Source organism: Phoca vitulina, unplaced genomic scaffold (genome assembly GCF_004348235.1).
Source record: "Phoca vitulina isolate PV1807 unplaced genomic scaffold, GSC_HSeal_1.0 scaffold58, whole genome shotgun sequence".
In the NCBI taxonomy this organism is placed as follows: domain Eukaryota; kingdom Metazoa; phylum Chordata; class Mammalia; order Carnivora; family Phocidae; genus Phoca; species Phoca vitulina.
Window position 1 is genome coordinate 7354831 of NW_022589761.1, and position 9653 is coordinate 7364483.

The 9653-nt window shown below is 36.1% G+C and overlaps 1 protein-coding gene across 2 annotated transcripts in view; it reads left to right on the forward strand.

Annotated features, from left to right (window-relative positions):
- The window catches only part of LOC116623250 (zinc finger protein 420-like), a 31111-nt gene extending 24350 nt beyond the window's left edge, over window positions 1-6761 (forward strand). For both annotated transcript variants that reach the window (XM_032390233.1, XM_032390234.1), the window contains one exon: window positions 4540-6761. In XM_032390233.1, coding sequence (XP_032246124.1) covers window positions 4540-6233 — 1694 coding nt within the window. In that variant the 3' untranslated portion in view covers window positions 6234-6761. The remainder of the gene's footprint in view (window positions 1-4539) is intronic.
- The last annotated feature ends 2892 nt before the right edge of the window (window positions 6762-9653 follow it).

A 9653-nucleotide genomic window follows, 5' to 3' on the forward strand; every position in this document is an offset into this window, starting at 1 on the left:
GAGTGGGGGAGGGAGAAGCAGGCTTCCCGCCGAGCAGGAGCCCGATGCGGGACTCGATCCCAGGACCCTGGGATCACGACCTGAGCCGAAGGCAGATGCTTAACGACTGAGCCACCCAGGCGCCCAAAACAACCCAATTTAAATGTGGCCAAGAGATCTGAACAGATGCCTCACTAGAGAAGATAAACTCATGGTAAATAAGTATATGAAAAGTTGCTCAGTGTCATATGTCATTAGGGTATTAAAAATTTAAACAACCATGAGACATAACTATACATTTCTTGGAATGACTAAAATCCAAAACACTGATAGCTCCAAATGTTGTCAATAATGTGGGGTAACAGGAATTCACTTTCACTGTTGGCGGGAATGCAAAATGGTACGGTCACTTTGTTTTGTGTGTTTGTATGTTTTGTTTTGTTTTAGAGAGAGTATGAGCAGGGGAGGGGGGAGAGGGGCAGAGGAAGACAATCTGAAGCAGACTCCACGATGAGTGCCAAGCCCAATGTGGTGCTCAATATCATGACCCTGAGATCATGACCTGAGCTGAAATCAAGAGTCAGACACTTAACTGACAGAGCCACCCAGGTGCCCCTTGTACAGCCACTTTGGAAGACAGTTTGGCACTTTCTTATGTAACTAAATATAGTCCTACTGTATGATCCGGTAATTGTGCTCCTAGATATTTACCCAAATAAATTGAAAACTTTTGTTTTATAAAAACCTGCACATAAGTGTTTATAAAAGTTTTCCAAAACTTGAAAGCAACCAAGATGTCCTTCAATAGGTGAATGGTTCATCCATACAAAGGATTATTATTCAGCAGTGAAAAATAAATTAGCTATTGAGTCATGAAAAGACATGAAGGAACCTTAAATGCTTAGCATCTTGTTAAGTGAAAGGAGCCAGTTTGAAGAATTTACACACTTTATGATTCCAACTATATCACATTCTGGAAAAGGCAAATAGTGGAGTTAGTAACAATCAGTAGTTGCCTGGATTTGGGGAGGAGGAGGAAGGGCTAGGTAGAGTACAGGGGATTTTTATATATATAATTACATATATATATAATTATATATATAATTGTGTGTGTGTGTATATATATATATACATATATATATGTATATATATTTTCACATCTTCTTTATCCATTCAACAGTTGATGGACATTCGGGTTCTCTCCATAGTTTGGTTACTATTGATAATGTTGTTATAAACATTGGAGAGCATGTACCCCTTCAAATCTGTATTTTTGTATCCTTTGGGTAAATACCTAGTAATGAATGCAATTGCTGAATCATAGGGTAGTTCTATTTTTAACTTTTTGAGGAACCTCCAAACTGTTCTCCAGAGTGGTTGCACCAGTTTGCGTTCCCACCAACAGTGCAAAAGGGTTCCCCTTTCTCTGCATATTCACCAACACCTGTTGCTTCTTGTGTTGTTAATTTTAGCCATTCTGAAAGGTGAGGTGGTATTTCATCGTGTTTTGATTTGTATTTCCCTGATGATGAATGATGTTGAGCATCTTTTCATGTTTCTGTTAGCCATCTGGATGTCTTCTTTGGAAAAGTGTCCATTCATATCTTCTGCCCATTTCTTAACTGGATTATTTGTTTTTTGGTTGAGTTTGATAAGTGCTTTATAGATTTTAGATACTAACCCTTTATCAGATATGTCATTTGCAAATATCTTCTCCCATTCCACAGGCTGCCTTATAGTTTTGTTGATTGTTTCCTTCGCTGTGCCAAAGCAATTCTGAAAAAGAAAAAACTGGAGGCATCACAGTTCTGGATTTCAAGCTATATTACAAAGCTTTAGTCATCTAGACATGTGGTACTGACACAAAAACAGACACATAGATCAGTGGAACAAAATAGAGAACCCAGAAATGGGCCCACAACTATATGGTCGGCTAATTGTAAGCTTTTTATTTAACCCTTTTAAAGATCTTATCTCTGTGTCCATTTTCTCCCATGCCAAGAGTCCTGGTTATCATGAACACTAAAAATGATAGGATTGGAATATCATATTTACTTATTTTATTCTGCATTATACAAACAACTCTCTAAAATAAGATCAACATTACTACCAACAGTATGATTACTCAGAACAGTTTGAGACAATTGTTTTGGCAATTCTTTTTCTCCCCCCCTTGTAGGATGTATTTCACAGTCAAATTACTATGTTTGAAAGTTATTTGAAATAGTTTCCTTGTGTGGTTATTCCAATAATTGTAAATACTGTTGTTGTTTTTTTTTTAATTCAGTATTTTCTACTTCTAAGCTGTTCTTGTTATAATTTGTTTTATAATTACAGAAAATATTTATATACCTCCAAAGTCAAATTTACAAAACAAGTTGTATTGAAAGAAGTCTGACTTCTATCCCTGCCCCTCCACCTGTTCCTTCCCCACCCTACAATCCATCCCCCCTTTTAAAAAATAAAAATAAATGTATGTTATACATGCATACTTCCTCTTCCTACCTCTCCTTCCTAAGATAAAAGGCGTAACTATACATACTTTTGTCCACATTTCCTCACAATTAACAATGTATTTTTTTAAGATTTTATTTATTTATTTGGGAGAGAGAACAAGCGGAGGGGAGAGGCAGAGGGAGAGGAAGAAGCAGCCTCCCCGCTGAGCAGGGAGCCTGATGTGGGGCTCGATCCCATTACCCTAGATCGTGACCTGAGCCAAGGCAGAAGCCTAACCGACTGAGCCACCAGGTGCCCCTATATTCCCTTTCTTAACTGCTGCATGGTACTCTGTAATGTGGCTAAACCATGAATTACTTCCATCAGCCACTTACCAATGGACAATTGGGTAATTTTTAATCTTTTGCTGTAACACATTATACTTCAGTGAAACCCTTCTGCAGCAGACTTTTGACATTTTGCTAATGCAATTTTGGGATTGATTTCACAGAAGTGGAGTTGTTAGATCAAATCATACATGTAATTGTGCTAAATACTGCCATATTTCCTTTCATAGGGTTTCTATCATTCATATTCTTACTAGCAATGTATATAAGTACCAATTTCCTTGCAGCCTTGCTAACAGTATTTGGTGTCATATTTGGAAATTCCCTATTCTAAAAGGTGAGAAATAGCATGTCAGTGTAGTTTTTTAGAACTACTGAGATATATTTCACATGACATACAGTTTACCCATTTATAGCAAACAATGATGATTTTTACTGTATTCACGGTCTCATACAGCCATCACCACAATTTTGGATATTTTTATCACCCCAAAAAGAAACCAGTATCCAGTAGTAGCCATTCCCCATGTTTCTCTGTCTACCCCTCAGCCCTGTGCAGCTATTGCTGTGTCTGTATGGATTTGCCTATTCTGGACAATTCGTATAAAAGGAATCATACAATATGTGGTCTTTTGTGACTGGCTTATTTCACTAAGCATAATATTTTCAAAGTTCATTCACGTTGTAACATGTGTCAGTATTTTTATTGCCAAGTATTCTATTGTAAGGATATACCATATTTTATTCATTCATCAGTGGATGTTTGAGTTATTTCCACCTTATGCTTATGATGAATAATGTTATGAACATTGTATTCAAGTTTTTATATAGACATGTGTTTTCAGTTCTCTTGGCTCTATACCTATGAGTGGGATTTCTGGGTTATGTGGTAATTCTATGTTGGACACTTCTGTTGGGCATATAACTTGGAGTGAAATTGCAGGGTAATATGGCAACTCTATGTTAACTTCTCGAGGAAGTGCAAAACTGTTTTACAAAGCAGCTGTACCATTTTGCATTCCCATCAGCAAGCTATGAGACTTCCATTTTCTCCATATCCTCACTTCTGTGTAGCTTTAATTTGCATTTATCTTATGAGCAAATTTGAGTATATTTTCATATGGTTAAAAACTATTTACATTACTTTTCTATCAACTGTCCATTTTCCTAATCCATTTTTATATAGTGCTGGTGCCCAGTTTTATATAGTAGTCTTTTTCTTTTTAGTCTAATTTTAGAAACTGTTTATATATTAGGTATATAATAGGCATAATGCAACTTTGCAAATATTTGTCATTTTACTTACCCTATGCTGTTTTTGACATGCCAACTTTTTTTTTCTTTAACTATATTGTGGTCATTTTTATCAAATTATGATTAGGAAATTTTCCCCCATTCCTAGTTTATGGAAGAAGTCTCACTCAAGTTTTATTCTAATTATTTATATGTTTTCATTTCTGTAAGTATGGACATCTGATCCACTTGGAATTTGTCCAACTGTACGATATGAGGAATTAATAAAATTTTATCTTTTTTCTATATGTCTACCCATATGTTTATAATTTCATTTATTAAAAAGAGTTCATGTTTTTCCTACTGATTTGAGTTGCCAGCTTTATTGTATACTAAATTTGCACTGTTTCTGGATTTTTCTTTTCTGCTCCATTGGTTCCATTGACATGAGTATGATGTTCAGTTTGAGTCTACTCTTACTACCTTAGAGGTTTTATTTTTCAAGGAATATGAAAGTAACATTTACTTTCTTGTTACCTTACAGACTGGGAATCCAGGTGTGAGACCAAAAAGCTGTCCTCAAAGAGAGGAATTTATGAAATAGAATCATCTCAATGGGAGATAATAGAACAGCTCACAAGACATAAGTGTGAGTGTAAAAGTTTTCAAGATGATAGGGAATGCAAAGACCAGATTGAAAGCCAATTAGGAAATAAAGAGGGACCTTTCAGGCAACTTTTAATCACTTGTAAAGAAATTCCCAATTTTAGCCAGACCACATCCCTTACATTAAAACGAAGAATTCATTTTCTGGAGAAATCCTATGAATGTAAAGCATGCAGAAAATACTTTATCCGTGGCTTTCAACTTACAGAACATCAGAAGGGTCATTCCAATGAAAAATTCTATGAATGTAAAGAATGTGGAAAGGCCTTTATTCGGGGCTCAGAACTTACTTACCATCAGAGAGTTCATGTTAAGAAACCCTATGAATGTAAGGAATGTGGAAAAGCCTTTATTTGTGCCTCACAGCTTACTTATCATCAAAGAATTCATACTGGGGAGAAACCTTATAAATGTAAAGAGTGTGGGAAGGCCTTTATTCGTGGCTCTCATCTTACCCAACATCAAAGAATTCATACTGGTGAAAGACCCTATGAATGTAATGAATGTGGTAAGGCCTTTTTTCGTGGCTCTCAACTTACTTACCATCAGAGAGTTCATACTGCAGAGAAACCCTATCAATGTAAAGAATGTGGAAAGGCCTTTATTCGTGGCTCTCAACTTACTGAACATCAGAGAATTCATACAGGTGAGAAACCTTATGAATGTAAGAAATGTGGGAAAGCCTTTAGTTATGGCTCACAGCTTACTCTACATCACAGACTTCATACTGGCGAAAAACCCTATAAATGTAAAGATTGTGAGATGTCCTTTATTCGTGGCTCACAACTTACTGAACATCAGAGGATTCATACAGGTAGGAAACCACATGAATGTAAGCAATGTGGAAAGGCCTTTAACTATGGCTCACAGCTTATTCGACATCAGAGGATTCATACTGGTGAGAAACCCTATGAATGCCAAGAATGTGGGAAATCATTTATTCGTGGCTCACAACTTACTGAACATCAAAAAATTCACACTGGTGAAAAACCTTTTGAATGTAAGGAATGTGGGAAAGCCTTTATTCGTGGCTCACATCTTACTCAGCATCAGAGGATTCATACTGGTGAGAAACCCTATGAATGTAAAGAGTGTGGGAAGACCTTTATTTATAGCTCACAACTGACTCAACATCAGAGAATTCATACAGGTGAGAATCCCTGTGAATGTAAGCAGTGTGGGAAGATCTTTATTTGTGCCTCACAACTTACTCTACATCAGATTTCACATTCTGGTAGGAAACCATATGAATGTAAGGAATGTGGTAAGGCTTTTATTCGTGGCTCACAGCTAACTTACCATCAGAGAGTTCATACTGGTGAGAAGCCCTATGAGTGTAATGAATGTGGGAAAGCCTTTATTCGTGGTTCACATCTTACTCAGCACCAGAGAATTCATACCGGTGAGAAACCATACAAATGTCATGAATGTGGGAAGGCCTTTAATCGTGGCTCACAACTTACTCAACATCAGAGAATTCATTCTGGTGAAAAGCCTTATAAATGTAATGAATGTGGTAAGGACTTTAGACGTCACTCACACCTTACTCAACATCATAAACTTCATAATTGAGAAAAACTTTATGAAAACACACATTTTTTAAATCTTTTATCTGCCCATTGGCACTCAGCTTTGGAATATCAGATAATTCAAATCATGAAAGTGGGAATCCTTTACTTTCACTCATAGGTAATGACTCAGATAATTCAAACAAGGAAAGGCTAGATTAATATAATGGAGAATCAGTTTCCGTCATATTTCAATCTTTGTTAGGCATTAGTGAATTCATACGAGAGCACAACCATAAAATATAGGGTTTTCTTGTTTGGCATCGTTCTCTTGTTTAGCATGATCTGAGTCCCACCGTTTACTACATGTGTGTTCCTTTGGGAAACTTAGTTAACCCCTGTTGCTTTAGTTTTTTCATTTATTAAACATTAAATATTCTCATTATAATGATTTAAAGACATAAATACATATAAAGCCTTGAAGCAGTGTCTAATAAATAGATTATACTTAATAAACATTAGTTATTGAAATTTTATTATTCAGTATTTTAAAAAATTTTTCCTTCTGGGCTCAAGAGTCATCTTTCTTTTTTCTTAATTGAAGTGTAGTTGACATACAATGTTACATTAGTTTCAGGTGTACACCATAGTGATTTGACAATTCTGTACCTTACTCAATACTGACCACGATATGTGTGGTTACCATCTGTCTTTATACAACATTGTTACAATATTATTATTGACTATGATCTATTAACTGTGCTGTACTTTTCATCCCTGTGATTTACTTATTCTGTTTTATTTTTTTAAAAGATTTTTTATTTATTCATTTAACAGAGCTAGAGAGAGAGCACAAGTAGGCAGAGTGGCAGGCAGAGGGTGAGGGAGAAGCAGGCTCTCCGCTGAGCGGGGAGTCTGATGCGGGGCTTGATCCCAGGACCCTGGGATCATGACCTGAGCCAAAGGCAGTCGCTTAACTGACAGCCACCCAGGCGTCCGATTTACTTATTTTATAACTGGAAGTTTGTACCTCTTAATCCTCTTCACCTATTTCACCCACCCTCAAGCCCCCACCCCTCTGGCAACCACCAGTTCTATGTATTTATGATTCTGTTTCTGTTTTGTGTTTCAGATTCCAGATATAAGTGAAATCAGATGGTATTTGTCTTTCTCTGTTTGACTTATCCCACTTAGCCTAATGTCCTCTAAGTCCATCCATGTTGTTGCAAATGGCAAGACCTCATTCTTTTTTAAGGGGGAGGAAAGAAGGGATCCTCCCCCTGCCTTTAGCTAATATTCCACTGTATATATATATATACTACATCTTCTTTATTTATTCGTCTATTGATGGACACTTAGGTTGCTTCCATGTCTTAGCTACTGTAAATAATGCTGCAGTAAACATTGGGGTGCATATATCTTTTCAAATTCGTATTTTCATTTTCTTTGGGTAAATACCCAGTAGTGGAATTACTGGATAGTATGGTATTTCTATTTTTAATTTTTTTGAGGAAGCTTCATACTGTTTTCCAGTGATTGCATCAGTTTACATTCCCACCAACAATGCATTGAGGGTTTCCTTTTTTCAGTATTTTAATTGTATATTATTACAGAATTCAAATGAGAGGAAGACTTTACAAATACAGTACACAAGGTAACACTTTAATCAGTCTTACTAATCATCAGATAAATGATTTTGGAACAGAACATCCTAATACAATTAATGTGAGGTTATACCTTGTTCTGAACATTAGAATTCTTATTAGAAGGAAACCCTAAGGAAAATGGCTGTTACAAATAAAGCTACATATGAACATTTGTATATAGGTTTTTGTGTGAATATAATTTACATTTCCCTGATATAAATGCCTAAGAGTGCAATTTCTGGGTCTTAGAGTAAATGCATGTTTTCTTTTATAAGAAATGGACATATTATTTTTCAAAATGGCTTTACCATTTTACATTCACACCAGGAGCATATGAGTGACTTTCTCAGTATTTGGTGTTGTCATCACTTTTTGTTTTAGCCATTGTGATAGGTGTGTAGTGATGTCTCTTCGTGGTCTTAATTTGCATTCCCCTAATGACTAATGATGTTGAATACCTTTTCCTGTGCTTGTCATCTGTATGTACATTTTGCTGAAATGCCTGTGTCTTTTACTCATTTTTTATTGTTGGGTTTTGAAAGAGTACTTTCTATATTCTAGATGATACTGGTCCTTTGCTATGTGGTTGTAAATATTTTTCCTGAAGCATAGCTTATTTTTTTTTTACCTTTTAATAGGGTCTTTTGAAGAGCAAAAGTTTTCAGTTTTGATAATGTCTACTTTATCAATTTTTCCTTTTATAGCTTTGCTTTGGTGTCAAATCTAAGGACTCCTTGCCTAGCCCAGATTCCAAAGATTTTTCCTATGTTTTTGCAAAATTTTTTATAATTTTACACATTTTACACATAAGTCTATAATCTATTTTGAGTTAATTTTTCATGTATGTTGTATGCTTTAGCTTAATGTTCTTTCTTAGTTTGTTTTGGCTAATGGATGTCCATTTGCTCAAGCATCATTTGTTGAAAAGACTGTCTTTTCTCCATTAAATTGCTTTTGTACCTCTGTCAAAAATCTATTGAATATATTTGTGTATATCTTACTTCAAGGTTTTCTATTTCCTTCCATTGATCTATGTGTCTATCCCTCTGCCAATATCACACTGCCTTGATTACTGTCATTTTATAGGATGTCTTAATGGGATTTCTCCTACTTTATTCTTTTTCAAGCTGATTTACCTATTCTTAGTTTTTGCCATTTCATATAAATATTAGGATAAGCTTACCTATATCTACAAAATCTTGCTGAGGTTTTAATAGGAATTCTGTCTAGAAATAATTTGTATCTTTAGTAAATCTTTTAAGATTTTATTTATTTATGTATTTGACAGAGAGACAGAGAGCACAAGTAGGCAGAGTGGCAGGCAGAGGGAGAGGGAGAAGCAGGCTCCCCGCTGAGCAGAGAGCCAGATGCAGGGCTTGATCCCAGGACTCTGAGATCATGACCTGAGCTGAAGGCAGCTGCCCAACCGACTGAGCCACCCAGGCGCCCCTTTAGTAAATCTTTTAATCCATGAATCTGGTATGTCTCTCCATTTTTAGGTTATTGTTGTTAGTTTGTGTTCTCCAAAATATTCAGGTAGTAACTCCCAGTACTTGTGAGTGTGACCTAATTTGGAAATAGGGTCTTTGCTGATGTATTCAAGTGAAGATGGAGATCATATTGGATTAGATTACTAATTATTCTGATGGCTCGTGTCCTGATAAGAAGAGGGAAATATGGACACAAACACACAGGGAAGGCCATGTGAAACCAGAGACAGATTGAATGATGCATCTACAAGCCAAGGAACACCAAGAATTACTAGTAACTACTAGAAACTAGAAGGGAAAGAAGGGATCCTCCCCCTGCCTTCAGAGAGAGCATGACCCTGCCAATAC